This window comes from Canis lupus, chromosome 3, assembly GCF_003254725.2.
Source record: "Canis lupus dingo isolate Sandy chromosome 3, ASM325472v2, whole genome shotgun sequence".
In the NCBI taxonomy this organism is placed as follows: Eukaryota; Metazoa; Chordata; class Mammalia; order Carnivora; family Canidae; genus Canis; species Canis lupus.
This window is the reverse complement of record NC_064245.1, coordinates 13,111,548-13,124,958: the sequence shown is the minus strand read 5'-3', so window position 1 is coordinate 13,124,958 and position 13,411 is coordinate 13,111,548. Positions and strand designations below refer to the sequence as shown.

The 13,411-nt window shown below is 38.7% G+C and overlaps 1 protein-coding gene and 1 long non-coding RNA gene across 3 annotated transcripts in view; one reads left to right on the top strand and one right to left on the bottom strand.

Annotated features, from left to right (window-relative positions):
* Window positions 1-13,411, top strand: part of LOC112653565 (uncharacterized) — a 94,118-nt gene that overhangs the window by 17,583 nt on the left and 63,124 nt on the right. The window contains exons 2-3 of one of the 2 annotated variants that reach the window (XR_003132279.3): window positions 4,011-4,115; window positions 6,598-6,701. This is a non-coding gene — a long non-coding RNA (uncharacterized LOC112653565). Of the gene's footprint in view, window positions 1-4,010; window positions 4,116-6,597; window positions 6,702-13,411 lie in introns of those variants that run through there. The other variant, XR_003132278.3, reaches the window with a different exon arrangement.
* Window positions 1-13,411, bottom strand: part of PCSK1 (proprotein convertase subtilisin/kexin type 1) — a 43,370-nt gene that overhangs the window by 29,352 nt on the left and 607 nt on the right. The window contains exons 2-5 of the mRNA XM_025437784.3: window positions 10,648-10,752; window positions 7,301-7,411; window positions 4,585-4,731; window positions 3,251-3,327 (exon numbers count right to left, since the gene is read on the bottom strand). Of these exons, the coding sequence (XP_025293569.1) occupies window positions 3,251-3,327; window positions 4,585-4,731; window positions 7,301-7,411; window positions 10,648-10,752 (440 nt within the window). The remainder of the gene's footprint in view (window positions 1-3,250; window positions 3,328-4,584; window positions 4,732-7,300; window positions 7,412-10,647; window positions 10,753-13,411) is intronic.

The window sequence follows — 13,411 nt, the reverse complement described above, 5'->3', positions numbered from 1 at the left end:
AATTATTTTCTTGAAAGGTGCAGTAGGATCACGGTACAAAAAAAAAAAAAAAAAAAAAGGATTGATATTTTTCCCTCCTCTTACCCTCACTTCCCACCTCCACACCTTGAGAAAAACAGAAGGCTTTATCAAAGTGGTACTATGTCATTCTTTGTAGACCTGCAGTTTTTTTCTTTCCTTAAATTAGGCTCTGAGATAAAAGAACCCTTTATTATCTTAGAACAATGGTAGTAACTGGCGTTTAAACAAATTGATTTTTTAAAAATTATTCTACAAGATAGTTTAAAGACTACTATTATCCTGGTTAAAATATCCTTGTGACACATGTTATTTAACTAGAAAAATAATCTGTAAGTGGTATTGAAATTCTGAATATAGATTCATGCCAGCTTAATAGTAAGAGTTACCTGCACTTTTGAGATTTTATTATTTAGCGATTCCTCTTTTGATTTGCAGAGGAGAATTCAAATGCAGCTCTAATAATCTCATTTACATAGTAATAAAGAACAGCAGCAACACAGATAGTTTGGAGAGATAATGCCCTTGGAATTGGGAGATAATAAGTCTCTAACTGCTATAAAGTCCAAAACAAAATGGAGCCATTCATTTTCTAAACCTAAGGTATTTATTTCTGACAACATGCTAAAAGAGTAACTACTCTTTATTATGCCTTTTGATAAATGATAGGGGTGCTAACTTTTTGGTTGATAGTCAAGAGGACCCAGAGAGGTAGTTACTTATTGTGTAATTTTCAAAAAGCAGGTTCTAAATTGGCTTAGAAAATGGACTTGTCTCTGACTCTGCTCCTCTCTGATGATATTATTCTTGTCATGTTGATTTCTTACTGAAAGGAAGTCTTAGTTGTTCATCATCATCATCATCATCATCATAGCAAACACAACTTTTTCTATGTACCAGACACCATACAAGCTAATTACATATATAAACTCATTTAATCCCCATAATAACCCAACAAAGTAGCTACTATTATTACCCCTTTTTAATAGGTGATAAAACTGAGGCACAAAAGAAGTTAAATAATTTGTTCAAGGTCACCCAGCTATTAAGTGGCAGATCTAATATTTAATCTAAATCTAACTGCAAAGCCCATCCTCTTAACTGTTTGGCTCTTCACACTAACTCTCTGCTATGTGGGAGGTCTATGGTAGGCACAAAATAAGTACTATTATATGGGCTACTTCTTTGAAGGCTTTGGAACTCTGTGAATTGGGGGAAATGTGGCTATTCAATTGGCTATCCGGTATTATGAATACAGGATAAAAAAGACTGTTCCCTTTGGAGGGAAGGAAAAGAGATATCTGAGTCCCTCATCTCATGAGTGCAGAAACTCTAGAGAATATAATTTCACCAAGTATTCAGCTATTATGCAACCACAACACAATTTATCACCTACACTGGATCCTGGGGCCAGACCTAGAGGACACCGCCTAGGAAGAAGGCTGACACATCCAGCTAACAGTCTCCTCACATGCACCCATACAGCTGAGAGCAGATTTCCCTTTTGGTCTCGACCAAGGGAGTGGAATGAGAGTTGTCATTTTTACTTTATTCTAACTTCTTAGAATAAAGGCCCTTTTCTTCCAAGAATTTATTGCCCATTTCCTTAGGAAGTTCTGTTCAGAAGGGCAAGTGCCTCGTCACCCATTTTAGGAGACAAAATGAAAAATAGAGGCAGAGAGAGGTAAGTGATTTCCTCAAGGTCAGCTTCTATACTGAAAATTGACAAAGCTATGACCACGAGCCAGGCTAACATTACAGGGTCATGCTCCAAAAGAGCGTATATTGCTCCTGGTCCTGCAGTGCACTGACTCAGAAATAGGGCTGAAAATGTGTCTGGGTTTCCTGCCATAAATTCCTGAGACTTCCCACTTTCCTCCAAGGGCCAAGTGATTTGCAGAGGAGTGGTTTCCATTGTATTGTTACTAGAATATTCTAACTCCTAAGCAGTGTTTGTAGTCAACCCCTTTAAGAAATAAGCCTGAGAAGTAAATGGCACTGAAATAAGCAGTATCTTGGAATCCTCCTCAAGCCTCCCTATCTCCCCAAGGAGGAAATATACACCCAGAAGTTGAGGCTAAGTGTATGAGCTTCAGCCCTCTTTCTGGTGTTTGTTGGACCTTTGGTGGAGTGAACCATCCAAAGACACAAATGTTAGGTCAACATTACTGCACCAGCCACATGAGAATTTTGAGTGAGAATAGTGAGAAGGAAGAGGGAAAGAGGGGGAAAGAGAGCAAATGAAAGAAAATTCAATTAATCCAAGTTGGATAATAGTCCAAGAGAGAAAGCCATATAGAGAGAAAATGAAAGCATTTCATATAGAATCTTTCCATCCCAATTGTAGCAACAAGCCCTAATTTTGCCTTGGCTTTGATCTATTTTGGTGCAAGTCTCCTCTGGGTTGAGCAAATGAAGAAGAAAATATGAAAGTCTTCTTGAAGTTATGAGACACATCGCAAAAGATGACTTCTCACCTGGATATGGGCACTTGAGAACATGTGGCTGGGAAAAAAAGGTTAAAGTCTCTTGCCTCTCGCTTTTATTTGGCCTTTTGCTTTGCCAGTTCTGGCTCTTGGGCTTCCTTATCACATTGTGGTTGCTAGGGAGAATTATTTTAGGAGTCAGAAGATACTCTTTTTCTCCTCCCTTTAGCCTTACAATACTCAGCAGAAACTCTGAGAGATATTGCTGACTAGTCCATTGTGCCCAGAAAATGTTTCGGATTTGAGGACCAGGCCTCAGAGTACATCTCTGTTGTCTGGTATCTAGCCATACTTTTCTGAGGGAACTGGTAAGCATGGCTGTGGCCACCAAAAGAAGTCATGAGGATTTGTCATCATCATCTATTTTTATTTTCATAACTAACATTAAATATGTGCTAATAATAATGATTCATAGAGGAATTGGGGTTAGAGAGGATGGGCTGGAGATTTTACTCTTTATGACCTAAACATTCTTTCTAAAGCTATAACTATTCAGTATCATTTGAGAAGAGCATTTCTTAATATAAGAAGAAAGTTTAATTGAAATATGGCTCCATAAGCCAAAAGAAACATAAAAAGAGAAGCGTTGGATTCTGTTTTAAAAGCAACAAAATATTGTGGTATGGATGGTGTGCATGAAAACTTTTCTAAGAGCTGAAATGCGGATCATATTTATAGTGTAATTTTCTCAAATAAGATAAAAGCATTTTAAAGTACATATTCCCCCCAAATCCACATTTACTCACTTGTTCTCATTTGTGGGATCATAACGGGGAAATGGATCATGGTCATTATCGTTAAAATCATAACTAGCCTCTGGATCCTAAAGAGACAATAGAAATAACCCTGTAGCATCATTTTTTTTAAAAAGTAGCACTTCCCAAGCCTTCTACCCCTACCCCCTCTATTCTGGCTGATAGCTCAAAAGTCTGCATTTCAGAGTGTCTGGCCCAGTTGCTGATCATTTATTATACCTATAAACCAGGCATAAATGATGTACACAGAAAAGTGAGCAAGCATCCAATTCTCAGTGAATGTTACCAAACCTATATAATTCTTTGAAACTCATAGGATATTAGAACCAGAAGGAATCAGAGTCTACTTAGTTCAACAATGTTATTTTTCAAGTGAGAAAACAGACTCATAGAGGTTGAATGACTTAACTAAGATATAGAGATAGTTACTGACAGATACTCAACTCTCTTACGATTATAGGAGCAAATAGGTGACTGTGGGGTGGGGCTCAGATCCACAGTGATCCTTTTCAGCCTTCCCAGTTACACTAAATAAACATGTAATTTTATTAAAGAGAGTGTGCTTGAAATTTAAGACAAGTTTCTAGGTCCCACCTCCTTTTCCAAACAGATTGCTACACTTAAACATTTCCAACTTAGGAATTCTATTACCACTATTGCCTCCTCTCTACATTTTCCATATCTTTCAGTAAGATTATTGAAAGATAATCTTTTAATCTTTTTTTTTCTTCCCTTTTCCTTTGCTCTTTAGCTGGGGAACTTTGAATGAATGGAAAGGATGAAAGAAAAGGGACAATCTTAAAGATGAAACACTGATCTAAAGACCTAAGATAATCATGTGCAAATTAACAGACAAGTAAGTAGTTTTCATTTACTTGTTTTCTTTTCTCAGCTTGCCATTGTTGCACTATGTGGTATACATTTTGAATTGGCACAATGTCAGAGATATTCACCTATAAAGGATGTGAGGAAGAAAACTGTAAAAATGATCTCAGGCGTTATTCCTGATTTGATGGCTTTAATGCCCCAAATACTGAGTGATGTACAGTCTGAATGGCTTTTAATAATTTAGTTGGTATAGGTGCCTCCCCACTTCCTCAACACAAATGCTTTTGTAAAATCCTTGGCTCCACTGAATGCTTTCAGTACCCACTGATACAAAAAAGCTCATATGCTGGCAGGAAGGTGAGGGAAGAGCAAAACCTTAGCCCATGATTCTCAGGGCCGGAATTAGAGCACTGTTCCATTTGAGCAAAGGAAATCCTTGTCTACGTGTCTGTGTAGACATCTCCCTAAGTTGCAGTCATGGGAGGGCCCAGACTCACATAATTGGCATAGATGTCTGTGTGATTCCACTCCAAGCCATCATCCAGTACTGTGATAACAACTCCTTTGCCTGTGATGCCTTTTTGCCAAACAGGTATCACATGAAGATCCAGCTTGGGCAGGGCTGCAGTTACCCTAGTATCTTGCTGGTAAAGGAAAACAAAGAATTGACAAAATCATGATTTACTTGTGCAAAATGAGAACTGAAACTCTAGTCTGAAGTCCCATCTTTTTTTCCCCCTAGGTCACTCTACTTTTTAGAAGAAGGTGATTAGGTGAAATAAAAAACAAAGTTGATGGTAGGGCCAAGTGAATCATCAAAGTACTGTTCTTTTCCCAGTTGTTCCACTGGAAAATCACTTGAAAGGATGAATCACTCTGTGCCCCTTCTCATTGAGCTACATAGCTTCTAAGAAGTTTATCCCTAAGTTTCATTCATTTGTAATGACATGCTCAAGCTTTTTATCTACCAAAGTTCTATTTGATGTTCCATGTTCCCATCTCTCCCCAAATCCTGAGCCTCCCTTGCCATACTGAATTCACTTAATAATGTCTGGTTCCCAGTCATTCATGGATGTTTTAATAACTTTTCTAAAAAAAAAAAAATGCAGAAACTAGAATGCCCAGGAGGCTGCTGTCTCACTAGAACTTGAAATTTAATTGCCTATTTCTAAGTATGAGTGATTTTTTTTTTCAAGTATGGGTGATTTAGAGAGCAGGTATCTATGAGAGGAGACCTGGAGGTTTCTTTTTTCAGATGAATTTTCTGATAGTTAAAGTGTATGGGACTATAAGGGAGAAGAGCTGGATAGCAAGGGAATAGAGAGATGAACACATTTCCAAGCATGTGAAAGAGATGCCTTAGAAAATTGCCAGGTTTCTGGAGAAAGGAACAGTAAGAAATTTATAAATAATAACAGTCAAAAGTGTCAATGAATAAATTTCCCCATGGCTGATTCTCCTCAGAAAGAAGTAGGGGGAAACTGTGCTTGTTTTTTTTTTGTTGGTTGGTTGGTTGGTTGGTTGGTTTTTTTAAGATGTCTTCATTCGGGGCCCCTAGGTGGCTCAGTCAGTTGAGCCTCTACCTTGGGCTCAGGTCAAGATCCCAGGGTCCTGGGATGGAGCCCCAGGTCCCCAAGTCAGGCTCCCTGGGCAGCAGGGAGCCTGCTTCTCCCTTTCCCTCTGCCCCTCCCCCTGCTCCTGCTCACACACACTCTCAAAGAAATAAAACTTTTTAAAAAAGTTAAAAAAAGATGTATTTATTCACTATATATATATATATATATATATATAGAGAGAGAGAGAGAGAGAGAGAGTGTGTGTGTACATGTGAGTAGGGGAAGGTGCAGAGACAGAGAATCTCCAAGCAGACTCCCCACTGAATGCAGAGCCCAACCTGGGGCCCATTCCACAACCCATGAGATCTTGACCTCAGCTGAAATCAAAAGTTGGATGCTCAACCTACTGAGCTATCAAGGTGCCCCAGTAGGGGAAAACTCTTAAAAAAAACTTACTAGCGCAACATGAAGCTAAATCACAGGAGGTTGGAACTACACATAGATATTTGGACAAAGCCAGAGAAGATTCCCGTGTCAATTGCAAGAACAATCAATCACACAGTGTGATGGTTAAGAGTATGACCTCCAGAGCCATAAATAATGGCCCCACCACTGGTAAACAGATAACTCTGGCAAGTTACTAAACTTGCCTATGTCTCTGTTTCTTCAGCTTCTAAATGGGTATAATTATTGTATCTACAATATAATGTGAGAAATAAAGGAGTTAATTTATGTCAAACACGTAGAATAGTATTTGACATATAGTCAATACACAAATGTTAATGAGTCTCTTACACTGCAATGAGCAAGTATTGCCTAGGTTAAGAGAATATCAAGAGGAATTGATCCCTTTTCCCATCCTTTATACAACAAAGATGTCTAAGCCTTAGCTTAGGATTATCATGAAAACTTATCTTTTGTTACGTTCTGAACAAAACCCACTTCTATCAACAGGTATGACGGCCATGAGGCTTAATATTAAAATGGAAGGGAAAACACTCTGCAAGCCAGAAAGAGCACTTAAAATTTCTCTACTCAATGCCCACAGACCAATGAGGATTTGGTATCTTAAAAGTAAAATAGTTTGCAAGTCTAGATATCTGCATGTAGATGTATTTGTCTCTCCTTGTGTTCCTTCCTTTAGCTTAGTTCAGAAATTCTCACTTCTTAGCATGTAAAAATTGCCATTCATTATATATATACACACACACACACATATACATATATATATATATATATATATATATATATATATATATATTCATGAATACACACACACACACAGACATACTGAATCATGTTCACTGTACCCTTTGGGTGATTTAAAGGTTCTCAAGAGTAACTTTGACCAAATGTGATTTTTTCCATGATTGCTGTTGTGGAACTCTTAACTTGCAAGACATGATTCTTCTGCATTTACCTCAGATAAGCTTAAGAGAAGAAAGTAACAATCTTTCCTCTCATAGCAACTAAAGATCTGTGGTTCAGACACTTCCACCTAGTAAAACAGGAGATCCAGATCATGGAAGTTCCCATCAGCCCTAATCTCCAGGTAACATAGCCCTCTATTAAATTGCTTATCATTAAAAAAATCTATTTTCCAGATATAACAAAATAAATAGCCCAGGTCGTATACAGTCCTTCTGTAAGTACTTACCAAGTACCACTGCTGATTCCACATTGGATCATTGAAGAGATTTAGTGCTGAGTCTCTTAAAACTGAACGTTTACTTCTCTCCTTTTCATACTGTTGTTCAGCCCATATCACCTACAAGGCATTTTATGGCCAGAAAATCAGCAATAGTCACTTCTGTGTAACCGTCTTCCCTCTAACTGGCTCTAGTACCCTCCCCATCAGAGTTGAGGCAGCTCAAAAATGTTTTCGTTTGCAGACAAACTGGCAGCTCAATGAGAAGGGATTGCTCACTGGGGAGATGAATATTCCGTCTATTATAGTAAACTGTACCTTAAGGGGGAGGAGAAGGAGTCAGTGAAGTGATGATTCCCTCAAATTATTTACACTATGATTCCAGTGGAAGTAAAAGTTAGCCTCCTTTCATCAGCAAATGGACCATAATACTGATTTTTTATTGAGGTCTTAGTGTTTTGTAGCTGAAAATTTGTCCATTTTCATGGAATGAGTCAACAAGCTAAGAGATTCAAGAGACTGCTGCTATGGTGCTCTTACAGTTTAATTTCTTTTTATTCACTTGCAAAAGGTAAAAATTGCAAATGTTATGCAAGACAAGAAAGGTGCTCTGTCTTTGCAGATCAGAAAACCTGCTCCTCTGTGCTTCAAGCTCCTGCTTAAGAGTATTTAATATAAGAAACAGATCCAGGGTGATGAATGAGTACTACTGACCATGCACACTTACCATTAATTTAGTCTTATGTATTATGCAAAGAGATCTGACAGTACAAAAATTACCTTTCCAACATTTATAGCATAATCCTATTATACTCGAGATCCTGAGAGGGTGAGGGACTACCTTGTCGTTATATTCATTATGAAATAATACCATGCTCTCATTTTGCTGGGCAACATGACTGTTTTCTACCCAAAACATATTCTCTCTGTTGTACACTTCATGACAGTTCAGTGTCTGGTGGGGTTAGTTAATTGTGAGAATACTCATGAGTCAGATCCAAAAATAAAAACTAAAAAATAATTTGTTGCTAAAGGATAAAACCATCCACTAAGACTGTCCTGAATTTTCAATCAGAATGTCTATGGCAAACCTAATATAAATATTGGGAGGGACTTAAAAGCTAGACATTAATTGCTATAATTTATTTTTAAAGAACCTATATGTTCAAGCTTAATTGTTTTGGCTTAAAATACCTCAATGCTTGGAATATACTGCCTGTCATCTGAGTTAGTCTTTGGAAACTGGCTGCTAGGGAACAAGTACTAATCTTTGATAGAGAGTCTTTTACAGTTGGAGATTTCATTAACAGACTTGTAAAGATAGCCTATTGCTGCATTTCAGAAGGCTATTTTGAAAGAATATTATCCCCCATTTAAAAAAGAGCAATAAAGTGAAAATCAAAAGCAATTTTTAAAAAATGGAATAGAAGAAGAGGCACTCTTCCATCTGATCAGATAAACATTCAGTTGTTGGAAACAGTGTTCTGATTCATGTCATTAACTCCAAATCCCATGCTAATCTCTATAAGAGCAGACCAAATGGAATAGAGGAAATTAGTGGTATCTTTCTATTATATATAAAATAGGTACCATGTTCTTAATTGTAAATAATTCTTTCAACTTGGGAAGAGCAGTAAAAATCATCTAGTCCAACTTTCAACTGCTAGCTTCTATGGGTTCTAGGATTTTTCCTTAAAAAAAAAGTTATCGTGGGGATAATTTTTCGTAAGATTGTATAGACTCCTTTTTTTATGAAGTTAATTTGGAGATTAAATTCTTAGTCTTTCTTCATTATCATTTGAGATTTTTGCCCCAAAATCAACTATTAAAGAAATAGCTAAAGAATAGAACTGGGCCATCTGTTCACTTTAGTGAGATATTTGTAGTAATAATCACAGGTATGGCTCCACTGTGACCAATTTTCTTCTGTGAAGATGAGAAGGGAGGTCAGTTTGACTTCCTTGTGCATCAATGTCAGGCATACATTTAGGCAGACAAGGAAATCTCTTTCTTGTTTTGCTCAAGGACTAAGCCTAGCCAGGATCTTGGAAGTTGTCCTACTTTTTCAGAGCCCATGCAATGAGTCATCTGCTTTGGGATGGCAAAAGGAAGACTTCACTGGACAAGAAACTTTTCAACCAATGTTGAGCCTCTGATTCAGTCTCACGTATCTAGCCATGAACTTAAGTAAAAGCCATGGGTGCACAGCAGCTCTGGTTCGCTGTCCGTGGTCCTGACACAGCCTTCTTTGCCTAGGTGTGGTTGTTGTTTACCCAGGTCCGGTCATTCCCTACCCTGATACTTTGCCTTTTTATTCTCTCTTTTAAAATTCCATTAGGTTCAGAACAAATCAAATTGCAAATTATTTCACAGGGTTTATAAATTCCATGTCCTTTCAATAGTTTTATCACCTTTCTGTCACTTATAGTTTCTTTCTAGCAAGTTGAAAGGATGTGTTCTATCTCTCACAAAGCTTCCATAATTCTCTGGAGTGCCCTAGGCAACAGAAATCATGATAACAGAAAACAGGCCAGCCAGGATAAATTTCTACCAATATGGCACATTCTTGAGAAAAGGCAACATGCGTACCCAAATTTCAATACTCCCAATATGGTCACCATTTCTATTGTTATGTATGCTGATCTTGAAAACAGACTTCAAAAATCGATAGGTACGCTAGATGTACGTTCAAATTGTCCTCACACTATTTAGCTATATTCATTCTAGACATTTCCTGCTCTTGCCTAATCATTGAATATATATACAAACCAGGATAAAAATATATCATATGCTTTCAGTGAAGCAATACAATACTTATGGAAACACTTGGCTCATGAAGACATGGATTTAGAACTTGCTCATAAACTCTAGTTCCCCATATAATGAAACCAAACCGAAATGGCAAGATATGTTTTCAGTTATTCTGAAATGTTTTTTTTTTTTTTTTTATTCTGAAATGTTTTTAAAATCCATGTTCATATGTTAAATTTCTTTGGCATCCCCCATTGGACATTAAAGTGCTCAGTAAATAATAGGCATATAATAAAAGGTTGTTAATTGATTATATTGGTAAACATTTTATTAGAGCTGCCATTTAGTTTTCAATATTCATTTTCATGCTTTTAGACTGGATTTGTGAGCTAGTATTTTAAACATATTATATATATATTATATATAAAATGTTTAACTCAGCCTATCCAATCCAGTTATTATTATGTGCAGTGATAACCCTGTAGAAATAACAAACACTACAGATAATTGTGACCGCAGTAAAAAATAATCATATTTGCAAAGTGCTTTTTGCTCTTGTTGGAAATCATAAAGCAGATGTTTGAAGACAAATGCACAACACTTACACGATCATCATCAGATAACCTCTTAGTAATATGAAGGGCACTCCTTCGAGACCTTCGGGGATGGTTTTTATGTTTGAATAAGTAGTGATTTTCAAGTGATCCAATCTATAAAAGAAAAATATTAAAATAAAAATCCACTTTCCAAAATAAGTATATATGGATTAGATTGTAACCCGAGTAACTTAGAGACAGGCAATTTTTATTAAGCCCATTCTTTAGGAGGAAGACACTGATAGACACCTTCACTCTCTCGTGACTGTGTTGTGTGAGATGAGCTTACAATATCATCACTTTTGCTAATGGTATACTTGGGGGTTAGTGATACCTCTTTTTCACACATTTCAGAGGAACTACATTGGTTTTCCTGTGTAACAATACTGTGTAGGTACATTTCTTTAAAAAACTCTCTTTATCAAATTTATCCTATCAGAGAATAATTTGTGGAAAGCTGGCAAACCCTTTGGGTACTATATATGGTCAGTGTTACCTTCAGCTAAAATAACTTCTTGTTGTTATAAAATATAGTCATTGAAATATAGTGATTAATTGTTATAAGCTACCAGTAGAGACCATTTGACTTTCCACTAGTTCAAGGTGTTCTATACATGGAGTTGGGGAGAGGGAAGAGTAGCCATAAGAAAACATCACCAATGCTTAGCTCTTTCTCCGTTATCAACGGTTTTGCTTCTGGTCACTTCTCTAATTCTATCTTTATCCCGAGGCCTTTGGGAGCTCAGGGTAATGATGCTAAATTACTGTAAACAAAGGGAGAGATAAACAGAATCAAGAAAGCACTATCAGTCTTTTCCAAAGAATTTTTATTTTAAAAATGTTTGTTAGTAATGTCATTTTAGCTGGAAATGGCTAGAAAAAAAATCTATCACGTGCAAATCATATGTAGATATAGATTTCCCCCCATTATTTCTTAAAGATTCCTGTGATCATTCCATCCCTTCTTTGAAGAGCCTACCAAGAATACTGATTTATTTTTTGGTTTGGAATGTGTGATTTTGAAAGTAATTCCCATAACGAATGGTGCAGGTTTGGATATATGTCTGGGGCTAACAGGTGAGAAAAGGAAAAAGGGATATTTTTGCTCTCTTACCCAGTCTTTTTCCACACAGTTACCAGTGCCATTCAGCTGCCCAAAAGACATAGGATCAAGTCCCCAGTTACTCCCGTGTAGGATGTGCAAGATTTCCATGATGCCCACAGTAGCTACCAGTACAATTCCACCTACTGCTCACACTCTCCTTAGATCCCAACAATTCGCTGCAGTTTCTTCTAAGCTGCTCTCTTTGAATCTTCCACCTGTCCCACAATCTGTTTTCTATGCCTTGAGTGCCTTCTACCTCTCACAGTGTTCTCCTGGCAACCTTTGACTCTTCTCCCTGAACCCTGTGCAAATGTTTCCTCCACTGCGCTTTCTCTTTTTTCACTCCTCTCCAATTCTTGTCCCTCTTAAATCCCTCAATCAACAACTAGTGAGATCCAGGTGCAACTTCTATTACACCAATTACATGCAATTCCAGTTATTTGTTACTAAAAATCTCTCCTTTAGCTTCTTGATTCCTTGAAAGTTTCTTTTCCTCCTATTATTCCTCAGCCCCCAAAACAGAGCCTTGGTACAGAACAAAATCTAGGCAAAAGCAAAAAGTCTTGGTCTGCTACTGGGACGCCGTGACCGGCTTTTCTGCTGGGCATTTTAAAGACAATTTGGCTCATAAAATTAGAGAATGAAGCCTCTGGCAAGGAGAGGCGTATTCCCCAAGCGGATTCGATCTATGGAATCGCCAACGCCCACGCCGATTACTCATCCGTGACTTCAGCGGCATCTCTCCAACCACCTCCAGAAAAAAAAAAAAAAAAAAAAAAACGCGCCAAAATGTTTTACAACTCCCTCCTCCCCCGCTTTGAGGCACACTTCCAAGGCAAGGGGCGAGGGCTTGATTCTGAGCCAAGGGAAAGGAAAGCTTAGATTAAAAATCATACCCCCTGGGGTTTCTCCCGGAATCGCACACCTAAGCTGTCACTCTAGTAATGCCTTACCCGCCCCCCCCGCCCCCCCCCCCCCAACTATCTATTAAACCAGCTCTCCCTAGGACAGGCAAGTTCTTATCAGAAACTGAAACCCTCGCCTTGGGGAAGCTATTAGGCATTTGGCTGAAGGACAGGAAAGAAAGAAAACCTTGCCCCCACAGTCATTTCTGCAGCTTGACCCTTCAGGCGGACTGACCCAGCGAAGTTGGGAAGCTCGGACTTTGCAAGTTCCCCGGGAAGACCCGAGCCTCCCGGCTGAGGTGAGCAGAGTTGGTCCCGCGTGTCTCACCCACCTCTGCTCCCGCCGGCTCCCCAGGCTGCTCCGCGAGCCCCCAGCCTCTGGGTCCCGAGTCCCGGCCTCGGGCGCTCTTCCCATGCCCTGGGCGTGCCCGAAAGCCTGCGGGCGCACATCGCCAAGCCCGTTTGACCCCTTTGCATCAGGACTTGGATCTGATGCTGCCATATTGAAAAAAAAAAAAAAAGAAGGAAACAGCCGGCTCCTGACGCAGAGCCCAGCTGAGTCCCAGGGGACAGAGCGCAATGCCTCTCCCGGGGGCGCTCGGTTGGTAAGAGCTGCGTGCATCTCAAGTTCGGTGAACAAGCGTGGAGGGATTTTTTTTTTCCTCCCAAACCACGCGGGAATGGATTTAAATGCCAAAGCGGACGACAGCAAGAATAAGCTTTCCCCAGCTGCAGCGGCTTCGTTCTGCCTGGCTGCTTCCAG